General features: G+C 52.3%; 1 protein-coding gene across 1 annotated transcript; it reads right to left on the bottom strand.

The window, feature by feature from the left end:
• Positions 1–3,410: 3,410 nt before the first annotated feature.
• Tns4 (tensin 4) lies at positions 3,411–24,487 on the bottom strand. The gene is made up of 12 exons (XM_048365271.1): positions 23,986–24,487; positions 16,045–16,453; positions 14,584–15,008; positions 11,295–11,381; positions 10,568–10,699; positions 8,236–8,328; positions 8,046–8,123; positions 6,514–6,585; positions 5,744–5,912; positions 4,662–4,730; positions 4,411–4,437; positions 3,411–3,605 (listed from the first exon to the last, which is right to left on the bottom strand). Exons 1-12 carry the CDS (start codon positions 24,413–24,415, stop codon positions 3,464–3,466), a joined length of 2,133 nt encoding a protein of 710 aa, XP_048221228.1. The 5' UTR covers positions 24,416–24,487; the 3' UTR covers positions 3,411–3,463.
• Positions 24,488–24,769: the final 282 nt, after the last annotated feature.

The following is a 24,769-nucleotide window of genomic DNA, read 5'->3' on the forward strand; positions in this document are numbered from 1 at the left end:
CAGTGTTTTCTTTCTTTCTTTTTTTTTTCTGGTTTTTTTTTTTTTCAGATATAGCTTGTTTTCTTCCCAGGTTGGTCTGGACCAAATTCTTCCTATCTCTGCTTGCCATAATAGCTGGGATAACAGAAGCCTGCTACCAGGCCCAGCTCTGGCTCTAACTTCTGCTTCTTGATGTTGAAGAGAGAAATATGGGGTGGGGTGGGGTGGGGGGTATGTGGAGGCAGGGTGAACTTAGAGGATACATCTCCTTTTAGTGTTGCAGAATGCTGCAGCTGAATGTCAGGAAGGAAAGAACCCAGGGTGCATGCAGACCCTTCCTCCACCTCCCATTCAACACTGGTCTGCCCGGTTCTGCACTGTTCATTCTGCAGCTCAGTACATGCGTGTTAAGTGCTCCGTTGAGCAAGAATGTGTGTCATTCTCAGTGCTCTTCCTCCTTCTCTCTGTTTCTGCTTCTGTCCCCCTCTCCCTCTCCCTCCCTCCCTCCCTCTCTCTCTCTACCACTCCCCTCTTCTCTCCTCTAAGCCACTCCCAGGCAAGCTCTTCTTACCACCCCCATCCCCCTTTACTAAATGCAGCTGGAAGAGAGAGAGAGAGAAAGTTGAGGAAATGCCAGCCCCCTCTCTGGTCCCTGGCTGGCTCCCAGAGTGTCCTGTTGGGATGAGGAGGGTCTGCTTTTCTGGGGTTGAGGATTCCAACCTGGCCAAGGCTTAGGGGTGGAGGGATGGGGTGGGGGGTGGGGCGGCTGGCTGGGGCAGGGCCCTTCCTGGAAGAGGCTGTGGGTTCCTCCCAAATTCCGATGTGGAATATGTATACCATCACCTTCGGTGTGAGTGTGACAGGTTTCTGACAGGGATTTCAGAGGTGGAAAACCAGGTAGGAGGATGGTTTCCTCTTCTTCCAGCAGGCATAGATGGGTACACTGCGAGACGTCGGCTGGCTATGAGGCAGGAAGAAGGCCCGCCACGCTGGCAGCCTGGCCTCCCACTTCCAGGGCCCAGAACTGTGAGAAAGAAATGTCTATTGTTTAAGCCACCAGTCTGTGGTATTTGTTATGGTAATCTGAGATGAGGAGGATGGCAGTCCCTAGGCTGAGTGGCCCTACTCTTTCCCATGTGGATGTTCCAAAACCAGGGCCCCAGGCCTAGATCAAATGAGATGAGACACCCCGCCTTGCCCCCTTGCTTAGACTCTTTTCCTTGTTCCGCTTTGCACTTCCAGTTCTGCGGGCTCTCATCCCATTGACCCACTCCCAGCTCCGACTCAGATCCTATCTCTTGCCTTACCTTCACACTTTTTTTTTTGGCCAGTCCTGGGCCTTGGACTCAGGGCCTGAGCACCATCCCTGGCTTCTTCCCGCTCAAGGCTAGCACTCTGCCACCTGAGCCACAGCGCCCCTTCTGGCCGTTTTCCATATATGTGGTGCTGGGGAATTGAACCCAGGGCCTCATGTATACAAGGCAAGCACTCTTGCCACTAGGCCATATCCCCAGCCCACCTTCACACTTCTAAAGCACAAAACCCACAGATGATTTGCAAAATGTCTCTGATGTCTCCCAGTTGCCAACAGGATGAAGTTCAAGAGAGTTCTATGTACAATTGCACATTGTACAACCTGCACAACTGTATGCAGTGATTCTGAGTCTTCATTCATTCATATTCCCTAGACACACACACACACACACACACACACACACACATATTTTGGCAGTACTGAAGTTTGGACCCAGGGTCTTTCACTTGCCAGGCAGGTGCTCTGCCATTTGAGCCACATCACTAGCCCTTTCTGCTTTAGTTATTTTCTTCAGGGAGGGTCTTACTTTTCTTGCCTGGTTTGACTTTATAGTTATGTTGTGGAAACTTTTCTGGTACCCATAGTAATGTGGGGGATACTGCCAGTCTTCTGTCTAGGACTGGGCACTGAGAGCTTGAGAACTTCTGCTAACATCCTGCAGTCTCCCAGGAGGGGAGCAGTGCCTGACCGCAGTCTGGGTGGGCTGATCTCAGCCCGGGGCTGCTCTAGTCTCGTTTAATTTCCTAGGCTGAAATCATACCTATCAGGCCTGACCTTGGTCAATGAGAATGATGCTTTAGCAAGGTTACACTGGAGAAGCCAGGCACTCTCCTACATGGAGCCAACGGCTTCTTCCCGGAGCTTTGCCTCCTACCCAATGAGGAACTCAAACCTTCTAGACAAAGGGCTCCAGATTCTGGGGTGGAGGTGGGGGTGGGGGTGGGCGGGAAAGGGCCCAGCTTCTTCAAGCCGTCAGGGCAAGCCTCCTCTTTGCATTCTTGACTCTCTGCTGCCCCCTCGTGTCCATGAGGTCAATTGACACCACACAGCTGTAAGAGGGCTTGGGTCCTCTCAGTTCTGGGGTTAGGAGGACTTAACAAGAGCTTGCTCAAACTGGGCGCATGCCTGTAATCCTAGCTAATCAGGAGGCTGAGATTTGAGGATTGAGGCTCAAAGCCAGCCCACACAGGAAAGTCCATGAGATTCTCATCTCCAATTCACTGCCAGAAAACTGGAAGTGGAGCTGTGGCTCCAAGTGGTAAAGCTCTAGCCTTGAGTAAAAGTGCTCAGGGACAGTGCCTAGGCCCTGAGTTCAAACCTCATGACCACTGCTACCAACAAACAACAACAAAAAGACTGGAGCTTAGGCAGAACTCCAAAGAGATACCTTTGTATATGCTTTTTTAAAAATTTTTTTGGCCAGTCCTGGGGCTTGGACTCAGGGCCTGAGCACTGTCCCTGGCTTCCTTTTGCTCAAGGCTAGCACTCTGCCACTTGAGCCACAGCGCCACTTCTGGCCGTTTTCTGTATATGTGGTGCTGGGGAATCGAACCCAGGGCCTCATGTATATGAGGCAGGCACTGCTGCCATTAGGCCATATCCCCAGCCCCAACCTTTGTATATGCTCCAGAACAGTAAAAACAAAACAAAAAAACAACACCAGGGTTTTTCTGTCCCCATTCACCAGATATGTATTATATAAAACACTTGGTAGCTGTGACACCTGTTCGGGAAAACTTACCAAAAAAATCAAAAAACAAACATGGAGCTATAGAAATGAAGGAAGCTATAGAGGGACACAGTCTGTTTTCTGTCCTGGCAGACTATTACTGGCCTCAGACCAAGAGACCCTGGGTCCTAACTTAGCACACGTGGTTTGCCACAGTACCAGGGGTCACCAGTCTCAGACCATGGCGGAGGTGGGGTCCAGGCGTGCAGGCATCTTCGGGTATGGGTGTGCTGCACAATCATGGAGGAACATACTAAAGACGCCCACCAATGTCATGTCTGTCGGCTGAGGCCGGTGAGGGTGGGGTGTCTGGATGCAGGTTATTGCTGAAGGTTGCAGCAGGTCTGAAGGTTCTCTAGTCCACTATGTATGTGGCCACAGTCTTGCATCCTGGGGGCCCTCAGGAAGCTGAGGAGGGCACACAGGTGCTCCCACTCCCCCTACATCCGTTCTGTGGCCTGAAGCAGAGCAGTCACCAGGCTGATGACCTGGGAGGCAGGCTGGACGGCGTCATATTCTGCGAAGAGGTGGCACACGTTTTCCTGGGGTTCTGTCTGGCTCTTGGCTACAAACCCAAAGATCCTGGTGGGAGAGGGCAATCTGAGTTAGGTGGGGGTGCAGGGAGGTGCCAGGTGTAGGTGGGGTGGGGTGTAGTGGTGGGTATTCAGTCTACACCTAGGTTTGTCCGCTCCTTCTACAACCAACTGGCTTCAGCACCTCATTATCAAAGAACGGATTAGTGATAAGACATCCCCCGTCAGTCAGCGTTCAATTTCTGATTCTCCTTCCTTATGAGTGGTGGGAGCTGGGGGAAGGAGGCCTGAGGACAGGACCTGTGTATTCCTCCTTAGAGTGGAAACTCCCTGGAAGCAATGATGCACTTGACCATCAACTTGGAGTGTTCCTATGAGAATGAGGTTTGCAGGGCACTGGTGGCTCACGCCTAGAATCCTGGCTACTCAGGAGACTGAGATCTGGTTTCAAAACCATCCAGACAATGAAGTACATGGGACTCTTATCCCCAATGAACTACCAAAAAGCCAGACGTGGAGCTATGGCTCAAGTGGCAGAGTACTACTAGCTTGGAACACAAAAGCTCAGGGATAGTGCCCTGGCCCTGAGTTCAAGCCCCAGTACTAGCACAAAAATAAAATAAGACGGAGGCTCCCTGAGGTACAGTCTGTGCCTCCTGCAGATAATCCAGGACTCTCACAGTCCTATCTCCCCCACCAGACCAGGAGCTCCCTGAGGATAGATGGTGCTCTGCCCCCATCCACATGGGCTCTTTAGGTCAGGATGGGGCTCCCTCCCATCTCTCGCTGCTCCCCCTGTTGGGTGCGGGGGCCCCGTCACAGGGACTCATCAACTTAGGATAGGAAGGCCTTACCGGGATGGCTTGCAGTACTTCTGCCACCTGTGGGAAAGGAACAAGACAGGAGTGAGGGAGGGTGCTTTGCTCTCTCCCTGAAGACCCTGATGAGAATCAGGAGAGACTGGCCAGCCACTTCCTCTCTTGCCCTTGTCCTGTGGCTCCTGAGTCCTTGGAGTTCACAGGCTCTCTGCTGCCACCCCAGTTCTGGAGTCAGGAGGGCACTGTGGAGGGCAGCTAGGCCCTGGAAGGCCCAGCCTGAAACTTACTTCCGTTGCTCGGGGTCCATGCCGCAGAAACGCAGGGTGGAAAGTGGATAATGACGCCGGAAAAACACCCTGTGTGCAGCAGAGAGAGAGAGAGAGAGAGAACCAGTAAGAGCTTGTTCTGGTGCCATGTCTGGCCTCTAGTACTTCTGGCTCCCCCGAAGCTCAGAGGTCTTGTGCCCCAAGAAGCCCACCAGTAGGATTCTTGTGACCTGGCATGACCTTCTTACCCCTGCTTTGGCCTGGGACTCCCATGGAGCCCATTTGCCCGGCGTCCTCATAATTAGGGCTTTCTGCCATTCCTCTCCCATGCTGCCAGGTTTTTTTTGTTGTTGTTTTGTTTTTTTGGTTGCTGGTTCTAGGGCTTGAACTCAAGGCCTGGGTGCTGTCCTTGAGTTTTTTGCTCAAGGCTAGCACTCTACTACTGAGCCACAGCTCCACGTCCAGCTTTGCTTTTGGCAGTTGATTGGAGATAAAGAGTCTGTCTCATGGACTTTCCTGCCCAGGCTGGCTTGGAACCGTGATCCTCAGGTCTCAGCCTTCTGAGTAGCTAAGATCACAGGACTGAGCCTGGATTCTCTTGTTTCTTCCTGGTTGTGTGTGTGTGCACGTGCCCCATGTGTGTCAATACTGAGGCTTGAAGTTTGGGTCTGAGTGCTGTTGCTTAGCTTTTTTTTGCTCCAGGCTGGCGCTCTACCACTTGAGCCACAGCTTCCCTTCCACCTTCTTGCTTTAAGTGCCCTGCCCAGGTGGGCTCCTGCTAGACTGAGTGCCCAAGCCCAGGGACAAAGTGATTTTATTCCAGTCTGCGTTCCTGAGCTCAGCCTAGAAACCATGCCCCCATCATGGTGCAAGCGCAATCAGCACCAGGTGGAAACTGGTGAATTCCATCTGTCCGTCAGGGCGAGGAAGGCTTCTCCGTCAGTGGACTGAGGCCTGGAGGAGGTGGGGGCATTGCCTGAAGTCACCCAGCACATAGGCGGCCCACTGGGTCTACAGTGCTCTGAATCCTGCGCCCCGTCTCACTCCTCCTTCTAGCCTGGCTCTGCCACCCTGGCTGCCGTCAGTGGAGGGAAGGCCCTTACTTCCTCTGGACATCCGTCAGGGTGATGCCCTGCTCGGTGACTTTGAAGTGCACCACGGTGGGCGTGGGGAGGACGTCTCTCTCGAAGGTGGTGGAGATGGCTTTCTGCACAGCCAGGGCCCCGCTCAGGGTCTCCACGCTCACGGAGCTCAGGTACAAGGTGTGGCAACCTGTGGGACGCAGAAAGCCGTGATGTGGGCTGTGCATTTGGGGTCCAGATCTTCCCTCTCTGCCCAGCTACCAAAGGGGTAGGGAGTGAGTGGGTGGATCCCAGAAGAATGCTGCTTTGCCTTGCCCCGCCCCCTCCCCCTCCCCACCCTGCTGGGTGGGGCAAGGGAGGAGAAACCTGTCACTGAGAAGAATGATGGATGCCTTCCTTGCCTATGGAAGTGAGGAGGGGGGTCCTGCCTGTATGGAAGCCCTCAGGACTCACACTTGACACCTTCTAGAAGATCCTGACCTAAAGACCACCTCCAGGGTAGGTATCTGAGATGCAGAGAGACCCTGACATGGATGCCGGTGCCCATGTGTGCGCAGGATGGGGTGCAAAGCCGCCAGCCACCCCTCCCCACATCCCTGCTGGCCCAGAGGCGCAGCCTCTCATCTCCTGGTTTAACTGGGGCCCAGGAGGCTGGGGGCACCTAGTGAAAGCTGCAGAAACAAAGGGATGATGGGAAACATGTGTGGGCCTGCGTGCTGCGCAGTTGCTCTGGGGGTGGGGAGGTGCTCGGAGGGGTTCAGCGAGCCTGGCGCCTCCCCCACACCACTTACCCCCAGATTTCTTCAGGCAGGAGGAGGGACTGTCTGTAGTCGAGTTGGTGGTTCCATCTGCACCTCCAAGTTCTGAGCCACAGCAAAGCGGGTAGGGAGGGGAGTGAGTAAGACCCCTCACGGGAGAGCAGGCTTCACTAATTCCTTTGAACACCTCCTGCCTCCACCCCAGACCTCCCTCCAGGAAGTGACTGGCTGAGAAACCAGGTGTGATCACTGCAATTAGGCCAACTCAGGGCTGCCAGATGCCTGGCTTGCAAGTCTTTTGATCTCCTCCAAGGCCCCAACACGCCCCCCCCCCCCAGCCCAGGCTGCTGTGTGACCTTGTCCTCACAAGACATCCCCCCCCCCTTTTCCTTTTCATACCTTATCCCCAGGCTCTCCTTTGCAGAGTGTGGAGATGCTCCTCTGCCCTTCCCTCCCCCTGCCCCGCCCCCAGCATGCCCTTTAGCTCCACTGTCCTGCACACCCCTGAGATGACCCACTCAAGGGTCTCTGTGGAGTTGTGGGGCTGGATGCACTGGGTGGAGCTGGTGATCTGGGTTGGAGGTCCGACTCTGAGAGTCTTTGGGCAAGTTGCTTAGGTCTGGTACCTCAGTTTTATATCTATGGAATGGGTTCATAAGAGGGTTATAAGAGTCAGTTGCCAGTGGCTCACGCCTGTCATTCTAGCTACTCAGGAGGCTGAGATCTGAGGATCGTGGTTCAAAGCCAGCCAGGGCAAGAAAGTCCGTGAGACTCTTATCTCCAATTAACCACCAGAAATTTGGAAGTGAAGCTATAGCTCAAGTGGAAGAGTGCTTTTCTTGAGTGGAAAAAGCTAAGGGACAGTGCCCAGGCCCTGAGTTCAAGCCCCAGAACCAACACTCCTCCACCCCACCCCCACCTCTGTCATCTATTTACCTAGTAAAGTGAATGAGTAAGTATGTAAGAAATGTTGGGCCTGGTGGAGGAAAGCTACCTTTCCACACTGTTGGACTGATGCTCTTTAGTCTCTCAAGGATGCCTAGTAAATATCTGTTCTAGTCCATCATTGTGCTCAGACCCTGGCTGGATCTGTCTCATGTAAGCCATTCAACATTGTTTCTGGTGAGTATGTGGCATCCTCCCCCTCCTTTTTATTTTTGGCCAGTCCTGGGGCTTGAACTCAGGGTCTGGGCACTACCCCTGGCTTCTTTTTGCTCAAGGACAGTACTCTACCACTTGAGCCACAGCATCACTTCTGGCCTTTTCTGTTTATGTGGTACTGAGGAATAGAACCCAGGGCTTCATGCATGCTAGGCAAGCACTCTACCGAGAAGCCACATTCCCAGCCCTGTTGTCACCATTTTATAGCAGGGGGGAAAAAACGGAGGCCCGAAGACCTTAACATTTTCAAATGCTTGCATCTAGGAAGTGGAGATACTGAACCACTTTAAAAAAAATTACCCATGGCACTGAAATAATCCTTAAACAGGGTAAGAAGTAACCATGAGAGCCTATTGAATGATAGCTAACAGCCCTAACCTGGCTTCCCTAAGGCCCAGGCCTACCTTTGTGTGGGATGCTGAGTTTGCAGGGCAGGGCCAGGGCCATGATGGAGTGCTGGCACACGAAGGCTGACAGACTTCCTGTTAGGGAATGGGCAGCTCTGTATCAGTAGGGCTTTCCTTGTCGTCCCCCCCCCCCACAGGAGGTGAGGCCCCCACCCCAGGGGTCTGGAGGCGGAGGAAGGCTATTCACCGAAGTAGGGCTCTTCATCTGCTCCTTTGAGATGCACTCCTTTGGCGGAAGACTCGATGAGGAAGTGCCGGATAAGGTCATTGCTGTCCTCACCTGGGCAAAGAAAGAAGAAGATGGGGTCCTGGAGCCCATTGTTCATCAAGTTCTGGGTCCATAAAAGGGTCATAGGAGTCAGATGCCAGTGGCTCACGCTTGTAATCCTAGCTACTCAGGAGGCTGAGATCTGAGGATCATGGTTCAAAGCCAGCCTGGGCAGGAAAGCCTGTGAGACTCTTATCTCCAATTAACCACCAGAAATTTGGAAGTGAAGCTATAGCTCAAGTGGAAGAGCGCTGTGCTTGAGTGGAAAAAGCTAAGGGACCTGCCTCAGGTAGGAGTCCTGTGTTTAAGGTCTTCCCCCAAAGGAGGTGCAAGCATGTTGGCTCAATGGCTTCTGTGTCCAGTAATTTCCATTCAGGAAACTCTTCTCTTGGACAAGAGTTATCAGGGATAGGTGTGTGTGTGTGTGTGTGTGTGTGTGTGTGTGTGTGTGTGTGTGTGTGCGCGCGCCAGTACTTGGGGCTAGAACTCAGAGCCTTGGTGCTGTGTCCCTTAGCTTCCCCCCCCCCCCCGCTCTCCCCCCTCCCCCCCGGGCTTGGTGCTCTATCACTAGAGCACCATTTTCACTTTTTGGTGACTAATTGGAGATAAGAGTCTCACAGATTTTCCTGCCCAGACTGAGATCGATCTCAGTCACCTGAGTAGCTAGGATGACAGGCGTGAGCCACCAATGCTTCAGAGACAGTTCTTGAGGACTGCATTGAACTCTTTAGTCTGTTTTCCCCCATTCCATCAAGAGTGCCAATTACTTCCTACCAGGGCTGGGAATATGGCCTAGTGGCAAGAGTGCTTGCCTCATATACATGAAGCCCTGGGTTTGATTCCCAAGCACCACATATATAGAAAACAGCCAGAAGGGGTGCTGTGGCTCAAGTGGCAGAGTGCTAGCCTTGAGCAAAAAGAAGCCAGCGACAGTGCTCAGGCCCTGAGTTCATGGCCCAGGACTGGCCAAAAAAAATACCCCAAAACAAACAAAAAAAAACAATTACTTCCTACCAGATCACCCCCGCCTGTTGAAATCCAGCTGGCCCCTGCGAGGGCACCCCTGCCCTCTGACTCCTCACAGGCCCACAGCTTCCGCCTCTACCCGTGGTCATTACCTCGCCAAAGGCTTCTTTGAAAAGCTATGCCCGAAAGAAGTTGTTTTTCTTTCTCTCCTTTGGTTTTCACCCATGGTAGGGATGGAACCTAACCAGAGTTTTGTGCATGCTAATAAGCCCTCTACCTCTGCACTCCACCCTAGCCCTTCATGTTCTTGTTTCAACTGAGAAGCTGGACATAAAAGAACACAAGATTGAGTTGTTCATTCTCTATCACTTAATTGCCCTGTGGTCCTAAATTCTGGAGCCCTACTTGATTATTGAATGACAGATACTATCCTGGATTTTTAAAAAACTAATTGTTTTTATTTATTTATTTTGGCCAGTCCTGGGCCTTGGACTCAGGGCCTGAGCACTGTCCCTGGCTTCTTTTTGCTCAAGGCTAGCACTCTGCCACTTGAGCCACAGCGCCACTTCTGGCCAGTTTCTGTATATGTGGTGCTGAGGAATCGAACCCAGGGCTTCATGTATATGAGGCAAGCACTCTTGCCACTAGGCCATACCCCAGCCCCCTGGATTTTTTTTTTAAAGGTGAAGACCCTATTACCCAAATGCCTTGAACTGTAATATTTGTTCTCTTCCATCTCCTCAGGGAGGTGGTGTCTGCTTGTGATTCTTCTGTCTCCCTGATTCCTTACAGAGCCTGGCACATGGTTGAGGTGTGTGTTGAGTTACTGTGAGCTCCTAGCAAGGCACAGGAAAAGCTATCTCATGCCTGTGATTAGCCATTACACTTACCAGCTGTCATACTGGGTGATCAGCTGCTCTTGGACACATGATGAGCTATCACACAGGTGGTGAATGGCTCTTACACATGTGTGATAAATTTACCACCAGTGTGTGATAAGCCAGTGTATATACACTAAGACTCCATTAGGGTTCCTGGAGATTAATTTAGTCTGGACTAAGGTAAGCCCCTAGAAGACCAACAGCCTGCCCCTTCCTCCATGAGGGTAGAACAGGAAATATGAGGGGTCCAGTGCTGGAGGGCAGTTGGGAGGGCCGGGAGGAGACTATTCCCTCAAGAGTTGTTATGGTGCAGCTCCTGAGGTGGCCTGGAGAGTTAGTGTTAAGCTGGAATGGAAGCTACCACACCCCCTGGCCCCAGCAAGCATAGAGATGAGGGCAAGTACCTGTACCCGGTCTGCTCTGGGCAGACACCGGGGCCTCCTGCACCTTCAAGGCCAGGCCGAAGGAGCCTCGGTAGGAAGAGCTGTCCCTGACCACGAAGGCACCTGGCTCCTCCTTTCTCAGAAGCTCGATTGCTGGAAGAATCCTTAAGTCAGAGGCAGATTCCACCCTACATGGACCCTCTGTTCCAGTCCCATAAGGTGTTTTATTTCTCTCTCTCTCTCTCTTTTGCCAGTCCTGGGGCTTGAACTCAGGGCCTGAGCACTGTCCCTGAGCTTCTTTTTGCTCATGGCTAGCACTCTACCACTTTAGCCACAGTGCCACTTCTGGCTTTTTTGAGTAGTTTATTGCAGTCTCATGGACTTTCCTGTCCCAGCTGGCTGGCTTTGAACCTCGATCCTTAGATCTCAGCCTCCTCAGTAGCTAGGATTACAGGTGTGAGCCACTGGTGTCCACCTTGCTTTCATAGGGTCTTAATAGAGGAGTCATTGCAGAATCATCTTTTGTTCCCAAGAAGTCCTTTCTATAGTCTAATCTCTGCAGGTTTAGCTGTAGTTCCTATTTTCCCCCGAGGTCAGCAGAGTCAGTAAGAGCCCCATCCTCCCCCTTTTTCCCAGGCCTGCTACTTGACGTTCCCTTCATTCCCATGACCTGGGGTCCCATCTTCCCAAGGCAGAGTGCAGAAACAGCCCACCATATTGGGTCACCTGTCTTCTGCTTCCTTTTTACCTTGCTCTCGGGTGATGTTGGGCTTAAACCAGTATTTGGAAGTGTCCATCACAAACTTCATGGTAGGCTGCATGTCCTTGGCAGGTCCTGGAGATAAGCCGAGAAAGGAGACTATGTGGGTTGGGCAAAGAGCTGGTAAGAGGTGGCCCATAGAGTATGCCAGAGCTACTGAGCTGTTCTACCAAGAGTCCCAACTGGCCACCCTCCCTGACCCCATCCCCAGGATATCTCCCAACTACCTAAAGAGACAAATGCAGTCAGGAAGGGGCTGGGAAGGTGGCTGAGTGGTAGCATGTTTGCCTAGCATGCGTGAAGCCCTGGGTTCCATTCCTTAATACCACATAAACAGAAAAAGCTGTAAGTGGCACTGTGGCACAAGGGGTAGAGTGCTAGCCTCGAGTAAAAGAAGCTCAGGGACAGTGCCCAGGCCTGGAGTTCAAGCCCCAGAACTGGCAAGAAAAGAAAAGAAGCAGACAGGAGCATTCAAGAGCTGTCTGAACCTGGAACTTAAAAGTCCCCTTGTATCCTTGATAATGATGTCCTCTGATGGGGGCTGACAGAGGGATAGATAAAGGAGTCTCAACTGTGAGTTTGATTTCACACTTTCCTCTCCCTTCATAACTCTAAGAGTTCCTTAGAAATATATTCAGTGTGGAGAAGAAAAGAGGAAAAACAGTAGATCTGGATGCCAGAACCTGTGCCTGGAAGTTAGGAGCTTGAGTTTATAAATTGATTTGGGCTGGGTGCAGGCTGGTGGCTCACGCCTGTAATTCTGTCTCCTCAGTGGCCTGAGATCTGAGATTTATGGCTTGAAGTCAGCCTGGGTAGGAAAGTCTGTAAGACTCTTATTTCCAATTAACCGACAAGAAGCTAAAAATGGAGGTGTGGCTCAAAGTGGTAGAGTGCTAGCCTTGAGCAGAAACAAAAACAGACAAAAAACTAAGGGACAAGGCCTAGGTCCTGAGTTCAAATCCCAGTAGCAGTGTGTGCGTGCACACGCGCGCACACACACACACACACGCACACACACACACACAATTTGGTACAATTTAGCTCCTGAAGCCCAAAGGAAATCAATTGGGCTAAATAACCTCTGAGGGTCTTTAATGTTTCAAAAGCCACACAAAATGAAAAATGATTTTTTTGTTGTTTTTGGTATTGGGGCACAGTACCACCAGGGCCTCATGCATACCAGGTAAGTTCTCCATCACTGAGCTATCCTCTAGCTCATGAAAATAAGTTTTGTTTTGAGACTATTTTGCAGAATTTGATAAGATCCTAGAGTCTAATGAGTGATATCTTGGGGTACCACCAATGTGGGAAGAAGAATGTACTCTTTGTGATCCCAAAGGCCCAGGGTTCTGGGATCCTAAAGAGAGGAAGAGCAATGGTTTTCAATGTCATCATCTTAAAGTGGTGTCAAGGTCAGAGCGGAAAGTGACTCATTATTACAATCACACTGTAATCTGCACACGATTTGGAACTGGAAAGCCATCGGAGTAGACTCAAAGGCACACCTGACATGTCATTGTCTCCTGCTGGCACTGATGATGGGTAGGTAAGAGTGAGAAGCGGGCTGAGCGCCAGTTGCTCACACCTGTAATCCTAGCTACTCAGGAGGCTGAGCTGTGAGGATTGAGGTTCCACATCAGCCTGGGCAGAAAAGTTCCCTGTGAGATTCTTATCTCCAGTGAACCACTCAAAAACCCGAAGTGGAGCCGTAGTCCAAAGGGGTAGAGTGCTAGCCTTGAGCAGAAAGAGTCAGGGATAGTATCCAGGCTCTGAGTTCAAACCCCACGACCCCCCACCCCACCCCAGGAAAGAGTGAGCAGTGGACCCAAGCGAGCTTCCTTTCCCCCTAGGAGTGGCCTTGGGTATCTCACAGGGGAACCGGGCTTGGATGTTGATGGCTGAGGGAAGGGTTGCTGGAACAGGCTCCCTAGGGCTCCTCTGCTCGTGGGAGGTGTACATGCAAAGAGGTGCTTGGGCTCAGCCTCTGTGTTTACTGCTGTGGGTTCTGGTTGCTTGTGTTCTTTTTGGATGCCTGTAGTCACCGGCTCCGGGAAGGAGGGTGTTTGCTGGTTTGTGGGTTTTCGTCTGTCTGAGTTGGAATGCATTGTCTCCATTCCTCATCCACCCCCTCTGGGTTCACTCATTTACCAACGTCAGAGGGAGCACGGCAGCACCCTCTGGTTCTCCTTGGGTTCTCCTTGGCTTAGTCATCAGGCTTCTTGCTCCAACATCCCCAGGGTGGCCTGGCTCTGTCCTCTGTCCCCAGCCCTCTTCCCTAGTTCTCCCATCTGCAACCCATTTGCCACGTAGCTACAACGGGCTTGCACCATTGACACCCTGGGCCTGCTTTCTAGTAGCCTCCTGCTGCCCGAAATGTATGTGTATATGTATGTATGTATATATGTATATTGTCAGTCCTGGGATCTCTGAGCTTTTTTTGCTCAAGGCTAGTGCTCTACCACTTTGAACCCATAGCACCATGTCTTATTTTCTGGTGGTTAGTTGGAGATAAGAGTCTCACAGACTTTCTTGCCTGGGCTGGCTTTGAACCTCAGATCCTCAGATCTCAGCCTCCTCAGTAACTAGGGTTACAGGCATGAGCCACTGGCGCCTAGCCCATATGCTTTTTAGTTTATTGTTCAAGGCCTCTCACAATCACATCTCTCTCAGTGACTTCTCCCTAACAGTCCTAGATATGCCATGTGCTTACCCATCTGACTATGGAGGCCCTATGAGGGCTTGAACTCAGATCCTGGGTGCTCTTAGTTTTTGTGCTCAAGGCTAGTGCTCTACCACTTGAGTAATAGCTCCACTTCTGGAGCTAATTAATTGGAGAGTAATTAGTTTGCTAGTTAATTGGAGATTTTTCTAGCTAATTGGAGTCTCATGGACTTTTCTGCCTAGGCTGGCTTTGAACTGTGATCCTTATATCTCAGTCTCCTGAATAGATAGGATTACAGGCATGAGCCATGGGCACCTTGCCAAGTATTTTTATCTGGGCTGGACCTAACTTGGGAGTCTTGGACTTTGGGCCTGGGGGGTCTGAAAACACGATTTTAGCTTCACAAATGACTCCTTCCTTTGCAGCGATTCTTGTGTTTGGTCCCTTTAGATTGTGTCTACCCGTGGTTCTTGGTAACCTGGCATAGTGCTAGGCACCTGGGCCATATTCAGTGGAAGTGTGGACTGGGTGTTGCTGCAGCCCATTGGTGCCTTAGTGCTAGCTAGTCCCCTCAACTAAACTTCCCAGTGCTTGGCAGACTGATTTACAATGTACCTTCTGGGGACATGGCGAAGGGGGCATCTGGCAGGGTCTGGCTGTAGTTCCTGGTGGCTTGGCAAGTGTGGCTGGGAGAAGCAGCTCCAGGCTGGACCCAGCCCTGGTGTCCTGATGTCTGCTTGGGTGGGGGAGACCGTGGTTCTGGGCAGCCGTTGATCAGCACAATGGGTATGTCTACCATGGAGTTGGTGATGGATGGAGGGCAGCTGCTGGCCTGCTCTGTGGCCACTGGAGGGGAGTGGGTTGCCCTGGGCTGACTCGTGCTCAGGGCAGGGTTGCCGGGAGTCTGGACGTCACTGCGTCTTACACTCGTGGACCCCGGACCCACGCTGTGGAGGCTGGAGGAAGAGCTTGATGGGCTTTCCAAGGATTTGCAAGATGACTGACAGCTGGAGAGGCTAGAGTGGAGGAGGGACTGGCTGCTGCAGGGAAGAGAGAGAGAGAGAGAGAAAGGGCGGGGGGAAGAGAGAGAGAGATTGAGGAAACAGTGTTAGAGGGTTGGACATTTGGGGTCAGAACTACGTTCTGGAATCTAGCCACTTGGATACTGTGGCTTTGACTCAAGAGAGTCCTGTATACTTCCTACCCCAAGCTCACAGCAAAGGATGTTTTTACCTGATCTCCTAAGGATGCTAAAGGACAGAGAAATGTCCCTGTGGTCATTTAAAGCAGCCTGCAGAGCTGGGCAAGGTGGTACACACCTGTCATCCAGCCTTTGGGAGGTTATTGGAGGAGAATCATGAGTTTGAGGTAAACCTGGGCTACATAGCATGACTCTGACTCAAAAACAAAACAAAACAACCAATAAAGGAGCCCTGGGGCTGATCCTGCAGGCTGCATGGTCTCAGGTTGACGAATTTCCTCTGCCTTCCCAGCCAAGCAGATCTGAGATGAGTGCTCACTTCACATCGCCTGGCCATCACTCTCAAGAACCCTGCAGACAGGCTGGGCTGGCGCTGGATTTGTCTGTGGCTGACACAGAGGGGACTCTCCAGCGGGAGGAGGAAGGAGGATGCCAGCTCTATACCGAGTCAGCAGGCACGGCTGTGGGATCTCCCATTTCTCTGCCAAGTCCTGCGGTTTGGTCTTCCTGGGGCAGGATGGGGTGTGTGTGTGTGTGTGTGTGTGTGTGTGCGCGCCAGTCCTGGGGCTTGAACTCAGGGCCTGAGCACTCAAGGCTAGCACTCTGCCACTTGAGCCACAGCGCCACTTCTGGCCTTTTCTGTTTATGTGGTGCTGAGGAATCCAACCTAGAGCTTCATGCATGCAAGGCAAGCACTCTACCACTAAGCCACATTCCCAGCCCCTAACATTCACTCTTTCGGTGTTGGTGCATGGTTAGATCTTGTTCATAGACAGCAGGGTGCCATTCTATGATTTTTAGAATGTGTATGTGTATGCACGCGTGCACACATGCACGTACACTGAGGAGGCATGGTTGGAAACAATGGAACCTACCTTCCGAACACGTAGCTGACATCTGACGCTGGGCTGGCTGACAGCACAGAGATCCTGCTTCCCCGCTGGGGGGTCAGGGCTCTCAGCCCCTTCTCCAAGCCTGGGGAAGCTGCCAGCGAGGACCCCGAAGCCCCGCTACTCCTGTAGCTACTCCTGCAGCTACTCCTGCCAGGGATGGAGATACTGGGGGAGGGGGAAGGAGATAGGGGAGGAGCCGGACCCCTGCCCTGATTTCCAGAGAAGATGAGGCTCTCGCTGCTGCTTCGAGTCTCTCGAGGGACGTCTCTGGAAAGAAGGAGGCCACCAATGCATGGGGAGCCGCAGGATGGGGTGACAGATGGACTGGAGCATTGCTGGAGGCCATTGTGGCATCTCGATCCGGTAGAGGTTACTTCAATGTACTTTATATCTTTGGGGAGAGAAACAGAGCATTGGTGAAACCTAGAAGACTCAATGGAGATGGGGGAAGGGGCCTCAGGATCATCTGGTTCTTCCCTTCCTCCCTCCCTCCCTGCCTGCCTCCCTTCCTCCCTCCATGCCTCCCTTCCTTTTCTTCATCTTCCTTTCCTCTCTTTCTTCTTTGTGCTGGTACTGGGGTTTCAACTCACAGCTTGGGCACTGTCCCTGAGCTTTTTTCACTCAAGGCTAGTGCTCTACCACTTAAGCTCTACTTCAGGTTTTTGGCAGTTTACTGGAGATAAGAGTCTTATGAACTTTCCTGCCTGGGTGGGCTTTGAACAGCACTCCTCAGATCTCAGCCTCTTGAGACGCTAGGATTACAGATGTGAGCCACTGGCCTCTTTCTTAATACAGATGAAGTGGAGGCCCAGGGAGAAGAAGTTGGTTGCAATCAGAGTCTACCCTCAGCTCTAAGCTTCCCTTCCAAGGTCACCTTCACTATGGCTTTGGCCTCTGGGTGGGGAGAGACAATGGTTCTGGCTCTGGGGTTAAGAACTTGACTTTGTCACTTGGAAGTTCCTTGCCCACACCTGCTGAAGTGCCGTGCCTGCCCCCAGCCTCTGGGCGCCACAGGAGAGGAAATGAGGTTGATGTTGGCAGTGGAGTATGGTGCATGACACAGTAGATATTTAACACCTGGGTGCACATCTCAGCCTCCCACCACACCCACACCAGAATCACCTTCCACCGTCTCGAGCACTCAAGGTGTGAGGGTGTGACAATGCCTCGATCGATGTCTGTCCTGTTGGGATCCGGCCCTTAGACTTGGTGGGGACTTGACGCCCATTCCCCTAAGATCTTGGGATCCCAACATGTCCCCCCTAGGAAGGCTGGGTTTCTGAAACCGGATCATACCCCAGAACCACAGCCTTACAATGAGCTGGGGCTGCACCCTGTGCCTTCTAGAAGGGAGTCGTTAAGTGGTGGTGGTGGTGTGCCCAGGCTTGGCTTGGTTGTGTTTGTTTTCTTGGTTTCCTGGGATTAAGCATCACCTTGGTGTGACGCATGGCCTCACCCCACCCTTTCACCTGGGGTCAGATGGGCAGAAGCTCAGGCTCTACCCTCGGCTTGGCTTACCGGCCTACCACATCAGGCATCAGAATGGGTGTCTTTGCCACGCCCCTGGGGGATGTTTGAAACTCTACTGGGAGCCCCCCCATGGGCATGTTCATGACAGAACACAGGGACTCATCCAGGGAACCAAGTACCCCAGGACTTTGGGGCTTCCAAGCCCCTGTTCCTCCTCCAGAGGTCTTTCGGGTTGGCCTATGGCTGCCCCCTCCTCCCCTCTGCCAGAGCATGGATGCTCCTTCTATTGACCTGTTTAAAGGTGGCAGAGAGCTGGGGTGCTACCCCCCCCCCCCGCCTCCTCAGGGCTGTGAGTCCTGTCCCTGGCTCCCAAGGAGGGAAGCAAAGAACCCCTGCCCTGGGCTCCTGTCTCGGGCCTCTCACTCGCCCTGGCCGCCACAGACACACACACACCACACACACACACACACACACACACACACACACACACACACACACACACACACACGTTCCTGAGCCTGCCCCAGCTTGCTCTGGGTAGGGCCTCTTGGTTGGCCTTGCTCAGGGTTCCTGCCGCTGTCTGGACCTGCAGGGCTGGGTAGAGGTGGTGGCGGGGGTGGAGAGGAGTGGGGACTGTTGGGCTGACCTAGGCTTGCCGCTGGTCCAGGGGGTAGAGGCAGAGGCCTTGCTTTGTAGTCACAAATTGGGGCTGGAGTCCTGACACATACCGGGTCACTTCCAGCCAAGGGGGATTTTCCAAACTCTCTGTTTCCTTATTCGCAAAGCAGAGATCTAAACCTGACTTCCTGAGGTTGCGGTGAAGAACTGAATAAGTGATGGACAGGCCCTGGCCCATGGTGGGGGCCCTCAAGGAGGTAGCCCTCCTTTTGGGGGGGCCTTCCTTCTCTTCCTCCCTACTTCTCCTTTTTCCTCCCCCCTCCCTCTCTATTTCTCCTTTCCTCTCTTCTCTCCTCCTCCTCTTTCTCTCTCCTCCTCCCTCCTTCCTTCTCTCTCTCTTTTCCTCTCTATCCCTCCCCCCCCTCCTCCCTCACCTCTTCCCAAGGTGGACATCTCCCTCTGCTTAGGAGGATGAGGGCAAGAGGCGAATATTTGGAGTGGGTGGATTTGAGTGCCAGTGTGCAGGGCAGGTCTATTTTTATAGGTCTTTATAGTGTTTATACCCATAACTGCCTTTGAACTTGGGGACAGCCGTTAGGCAGGAGCATTTTTTTTTTTAATAGAGGAGCAACAGAGGCAGGAGCTAAATGGGAGTAGAGCTCACATGTACCGCACAGCAGTTTTAAACCAAGACCAGCAGTGGGGGGCTCTATGTCCCAGCACTGTGCCACACATGTGTAATCTCATGGAACCCTCACAACGACTGCACTAGAATGTTCTTAGTTCCCATAGAACAAATGAAGGCTCAGCCCGGTGATGCCACACAGCTGGTGAGGAACCAACTCCCCTCACCTCCCTTGGCTCTGTTTGGGGGTCTCTTCCAGCAGGGGAGAAGCAGCTCCTTGTGACTCTGTTCCAAGGAGAGAAGCTTGGCTTATGTGGGGAGGACCTAGAGAAGCTCCTGACTCCCTAAATCCTTGGTCAGCCAAACACTCAACCAAGACCTTGCCAGGCTCTGTTCTAGGCGGGGAGGGGCCCTGGAGCTGTGAGTCACCCCCACCGAGGCCCTGGGGGGATGAAGCTGGGGTGGTAGAGGTTCCCCCCCACCCCCCACTGGGGTGCAGCGGCTGTTTACAGGCCCGAGGGGCAAGTCTGAGCAGTGCAGCGTGGCTGCAGGCGCCAGCAGCAGCCGGGCCGGCAGGGCAGGCGGGCGGAGCGGCCCGTGGGTGGGGGGTGGAGAGACACTTACTAAACACCCTTCCTCTGGGACTGGCAAACAGCCTGGCCTGGCAGAAATTGCTGGAAAATGCAAAGTGGAGGCCCTGTCCCAAGATGGGGTGGGAGGTCACAGAAAGGATACAGAGGGGATGTGGTGTTTGCTTCCAGAAGCCACAGTGGGATCCCGGAGGAATGGTGGCTCCGTAGGTCAGGTCTAAAGGAAGGCCAGCCTGACATAGGGACAGGGACCCAAACATGTCCCTGGGGTGTCTGAGGTTCCGGATGGCAGCCCGAAGGCTGCTTTCCAACACACGCATGTGTGATGCCCCAGCGGGCAGGAAATTAGCACCAAGAAAGAGGGAAAAATGGGAGTCCAGAGTTAGGAGCCCAGATTCAGGGGCCGAGGTCTGACTTACCACTTGTTAATTGTGTGCCCGTGAACCATTCCTTTCCCCCCAGAGCCTCAGTTTCCTCAGGCGTAAAATAGGTTACCATGATGACCCTTACTAGGCAGACAGTAGGAGCACAGGTGACAGGGATCAGTCCTTTAGAAAGTCTATGTGTCGTCCGGCAGCGGTAGCTCAGGCCTGTCATCCTCACTACTCAGGAGGCTGAGAGCTGAAGGATTGAAGTTTGAAACCAGGCCAGGCAGAACAGTCTGTGAAACATCCATCTCCAAAACTAAAACTAGCCAGCAAAAAAAAGGGGAGAAAAAGCTGGGCTGGAGGCCTGCCTCAAGTAGTAGAGCACCCACCAAGTGAGCCAGCTTGAGCAATTAATTGCAAGGCGCTGGGTTCCAACCTTAGTATCAGCAAAAAGTGAAAAGAAAAGGAAAAAAAAGCCTATGTCTTCCTATCTGGGGGATGAGTCAAGAGAGGATTGCCAATGTGTCATTTTTGTGAACTTCGCCAAGTTAGGGCAAAGAGGTACTTGGAACATCTGCTAACTCCACCATGACAGGCTCTCTCCTCATCGGCACCCTGAAGGAAGGAGGAAGGGTGAGATTGCAAAACAGGGGCGTTGGGAGGGGGATGCATTGAGATGTATCTGTCCTCTATGCCTGTTCTCTGTGCCCCAATCAGCAGTGCGGCCCTGCTGCTGGAACCTAGCCCTCTGGTCACTAGCTGTGTCGGGGGGCGGGGGGGGTAAGGTGGAGTGGGTATTAGGGGTCTGGGCTGCCTGGAAAGGGCATAGCCAACCCCCATGCCCACCCAGGTGCCCACCGCTCTGACTGACAGGCTTTGTAGATGACCTGCTTAAAGGGAATCTGGCTAGGCTGAGTTGTTTTAAGACAAAGCTCCAGGGGTGCCACTCTGCTAAGGCAGAGCAAGACGGTTTTGTCAGGATCCTCTGGCCACAGCCAGCCTCTCCCCCCCACCCCCACTTTCCTCCCTGTTATCCCATCTGGTGGAGCCATGCTCACAATGGTAGGCTGTGTCCATGGAACAATAGGATGCACTACTGTGTCCGTCCACCCCTTCCAGAGAGGAAAGACGGGGTTGTCTTCCACCTTATTACATGCATGTGGACATTCCGCAGAGCCTTGGTCTTGCCCCAACTGGCCTGAGACGGGTGGAACCCTTGCCTTGGGGGCATGAACACTGAAACCCTGGGCTTGCTCCTGCCAGCTGTAATTAGGTCCAAGACAGGACGTGCCCATGACTGGCCTGAAGCAACAGGAAGGCCCTTGAAGAAGGAGGTGGCGCCTTTCATGGGCCTGGTGGACTGCGTGTAGAGATGGTAGTTGAAGGAGCAGGGAGGAGACCAGGGACCTGGCATGGGTACTGAGGGTTGGGGCACTGGGCTGGCCCCTACCAGAGTCCAAACCTACCCTGGGGCTACCTCTACACGCAACCTCTTACGTTTCATAAAATGGCCACCACTGAGAATGGCTCACAGTGTTGCCCGAACTCGGACTAAGCAGCCAACAAATGTTAGTTCTTTTCACCCTGCAATAGCCTTTGAGGAAAGGATTCTTATCTCCATTTTACAGATGACAGGCAGTGGAAGACTCAAAGAAGTGAAGTGCATGGCTTGTCTAAGCTCCACCCCACTCTAGGGATGGGGTGGGTGTGGGAGGTAGATTGGCTTCTCACTCAGCTTTATTAGTTTCAAACTTTCATTTGTAAAATGAGGCAAAAAAATGCCCTCCTTAGGATTAGGTGAAGATTGGATAGGAAGTACTCAACACAGCACCTAGCAGCTATTAAGTACTCAATAAATGGAGGTAGCAGGGGTTCTGTCTGTAGTCCTCACTCTGGTAGACTGTGTAAACCATTAGAAGCCACTGTCTTCCTCCTCCTCCTCCTCCTCTTCCTCTTCCTCCCTCCTCCTCCTCCTCCTCCTCCTCCTCCTCCTCCTCCTCCTCCTCCTCCTCCTCCTCCTCCTCCTCCTCACCCTCCCCTCCTCCTCCTTCTCCCCTCTTCCTCCTCCTTCTCCCCTCTTCCTCCTCCTTCTCCCCTCCTCCTCCTCCCCTCCTCCTCCTCCTCCTCTTCCCCCTCCTCCTCCTCCTCCTCTCCTTCCTCTTCCTTTTTCTTCTCTGTCTAATGGGGATTCTGCTCCCTGACCTCCGTTCTCAGATCCTTGAAACTCTTTTCAAGTGTGGGAAGTGTGGCAGTGTTTTCCAGATTCCTGGGATCAGTGACGTCCTTGTGTTGGCTTGTGTCAGCTTGTTACACTTTGAAAGAGTTTGTCCAGCTGGTTGCTAAACTCAGCCATTATTTTAGAAATTAAATTACATAAGCATAATGAAATAATTTACGGCTTAAACAAAAGGCAGAGCAGGTATGGTAGTACGCGCCTGTAATTCCAGCACCCAGTGGGATTGTGAGTCTAAGACTAACTGGAGCTCCATAGTGACATCCCTATCTCAAATAATGAGATACAAAATAAAACAACCAAAGAACCCCTAAAACTAAAACAACAACAACAAAACACAGGAGATGAAACAATCAATTTCTCTAAACAAAAATAAAAACTACAACAAGCCTGGTGCTGGTGGTTCACGCCTGTAATCCTAGCTTCTCAGAAGGCTGGGATCTGAGGATCATGGTTCAAAGCCAACCCTTCCAGAGAAGTCCGTGAGACTTTTATTGCCAATGAACCACCAGAAAACCAGGAGTGTGGCTCAAATGGTAAAGTGCTAAGTTTGAGCAAAAGAGCTCAGGGACAGCACCCTGGCCCTGAGTTTAAGCCCCACAACTGACAAAAGAAAAAAAAATCCCCCCAAACCAAACTAAAAAACTCCCAACAATATAAAGGCAATAAATACTAAAATACATTACTTCTAATTATTTTTTCACATTATCATTAGCGAGGCTCTTGAGAGTCTTTTTTTTTTAACATCTATTTGATTGATCTGGTGGAATTTTTTAAACGTTCTTTCAGTTTTTGAACTCTGTAATGAGATTCACTGTGACATTTTCATCCACACACACAGTGTTCACTGAATACTGTGAATACTGAATTTTTTTGAACCTAGGCTCTTGTATATGTTCCCTAGTCCCCTCCCCACATTTCTTTCTGTGTCTGAACTAGTTAACTGTTAATCCATTCATTTTGAGATGGGGAGGTCTTACTATATAGCCCAATGGCGATAAACTCCCTGTCACCCTGCTCAGCCCCCTGGGTAGTTAGGATTACAGCCGTATGCTTCTGCACCCGGCTGGCGGCTGGCATAGTGAGAGGGCTGTGTTTTCCCAGTTGCACATTCAGTGCCTGACTTTTGGGTAGCTTCAAATGGGCCCCAGCAGGAGAATTTACACCATGGACCTAGGAAGATACTTACTTACTTCACATCTGGGGACACTGTCTTCCCCCTCCTCCACGAGCCCCCTGCCCACCCAGAGAAGCCAATTGCTAAAATATTTACCATTATCCACTGTCTGAACCCCAACAGGTTCCTGCTTTTAATGGGCTGAATTCAGTGTCTCTCAGACCCCCACTAGTTCTAGCTGGGGTATCTCCTAAATAGGATGAGAGGCCCAAATAGTACCCCACCCCCACCCCATTTCATGGAGACCAACTTAATCTCTAAAGAGTAACATGAGTGAACAGTAGGTCTCAGGAACATGGCATTTGTGAAGCCTCAATGAAGAGACATGGGCTCAAGAGAATACTCTTATGTATTCGCTTCTTTAAGTTCTCATGAAAACCACATGAAATAGGTGTCAGCAGGGTGCTGGTGGCTCACGCCTGTAATCCTAGCTACTCAGGAGGCTGAGATCTGAGGATCTCAGTGTGAAGCCAGCCCGGGCAGGAACATCCATGAGACTCTTATCTCCAATTAAACACCAGAAAGCTACAAGTGGAGCTGTGGTTCAAGTGGTAGAGCAAGAGCCTTGAGCAAAAGAGCTAAGGGACAGTGGCCAGGCCCTGAGCTCAAACCCCAGTACTGGCGCACGTGCGTGTGCGTGCACACACACACACACACACACTAATGTGCATCACTTTCCAAATTCATGAACCAAATGGCACTGGGGAGTGCAGGAAACCTGGATTTAGAGAGCACTGAGCTCAGGAGTTTGTCTAGTTTGTTCCTGGCTGCTGTGATTCTCCTCCTTCCTCAGGTGGCCTGGTCTCCACCCCTTCCCGGGGCCCTGGACCCCACGTCCTTACCCAAGGCTTCTTGTTCCTCCTTTTTGTTCTTGGAGATGGTGTTTGGGGCAGGTTCAGCCAGGGGGCTGCCAGTCCCCGAAGGAAGCAGCTGAAAGGTGGGGTCCAGTTCCAGGATCATCTGGTTGAGGCTTTCCAGGGAGAAGTCAATGTAGGAATCCAGGCCCTGGGGGGTCCCTGAGGCTGGCTCACCGGGACACGGCAGGAGGCCGTGGGTCTTCCCCTCGGCCTGCAGGGCCTGGGGGACCTTATTGGGGGCCCCCCTGCAGGGTGCAGGAGCCATCAGGGCCTGGGCTCCCCAGCCTTCGGTGGTGTAGTAAGGACACGGGGGTGGCAGGCTGGGGCCGGGAGCTGGGCGCAGAGCTGCTGTCCTGGCTTCCTCACAGGTAGCCAAGCCTCCTGCTCGCAGGGAGCTGGACATCACCTGGGACATGGCGGCAGCAGGGACCCTGGAACAGATGTCACATCCCAGGGATGTGTGTGACTTGCCAACTGGGGCTCCGAGGACCTGAAAGAGGCGGGGGTGGGGGGTAGGGGTTGGAGCTGAGTAAGTTCTGTGGTTGAAGCCCCTGCCTCCGTCCCTACCCCTTGCCACACCACTTAATGGCACAGACTTCCTGGTTTGCATCCTGGCTCTCCACTGCTCACTAGCTGTGCAAATGTGGACAAGTTAATTAACCTTTCTGTTCCTTCCCCCCATTTCCTTATCTATAAAATAAGCTGTAATATATCCATAAAAATATGCTCAGAATAGCACCTGGTACATGATAAATGTCATGTCACGTGA

This window comes from Perognathus longimembris, chromosome 17, assembly GCF_023159225.1.
Source record: "Perognathus longimembris pacificus isolate PPM17 chromosome 17, ASM2315922v1, whole genome shotgun sequence".
In the NCBI taxonomy this organism is placed as follows: domain Eukaryota; kingdom Metazoa; phylum Chordata; class Mammalia; order Rodentia; family Heteromyidae; genus Perognathus; species Perognathus longimembris.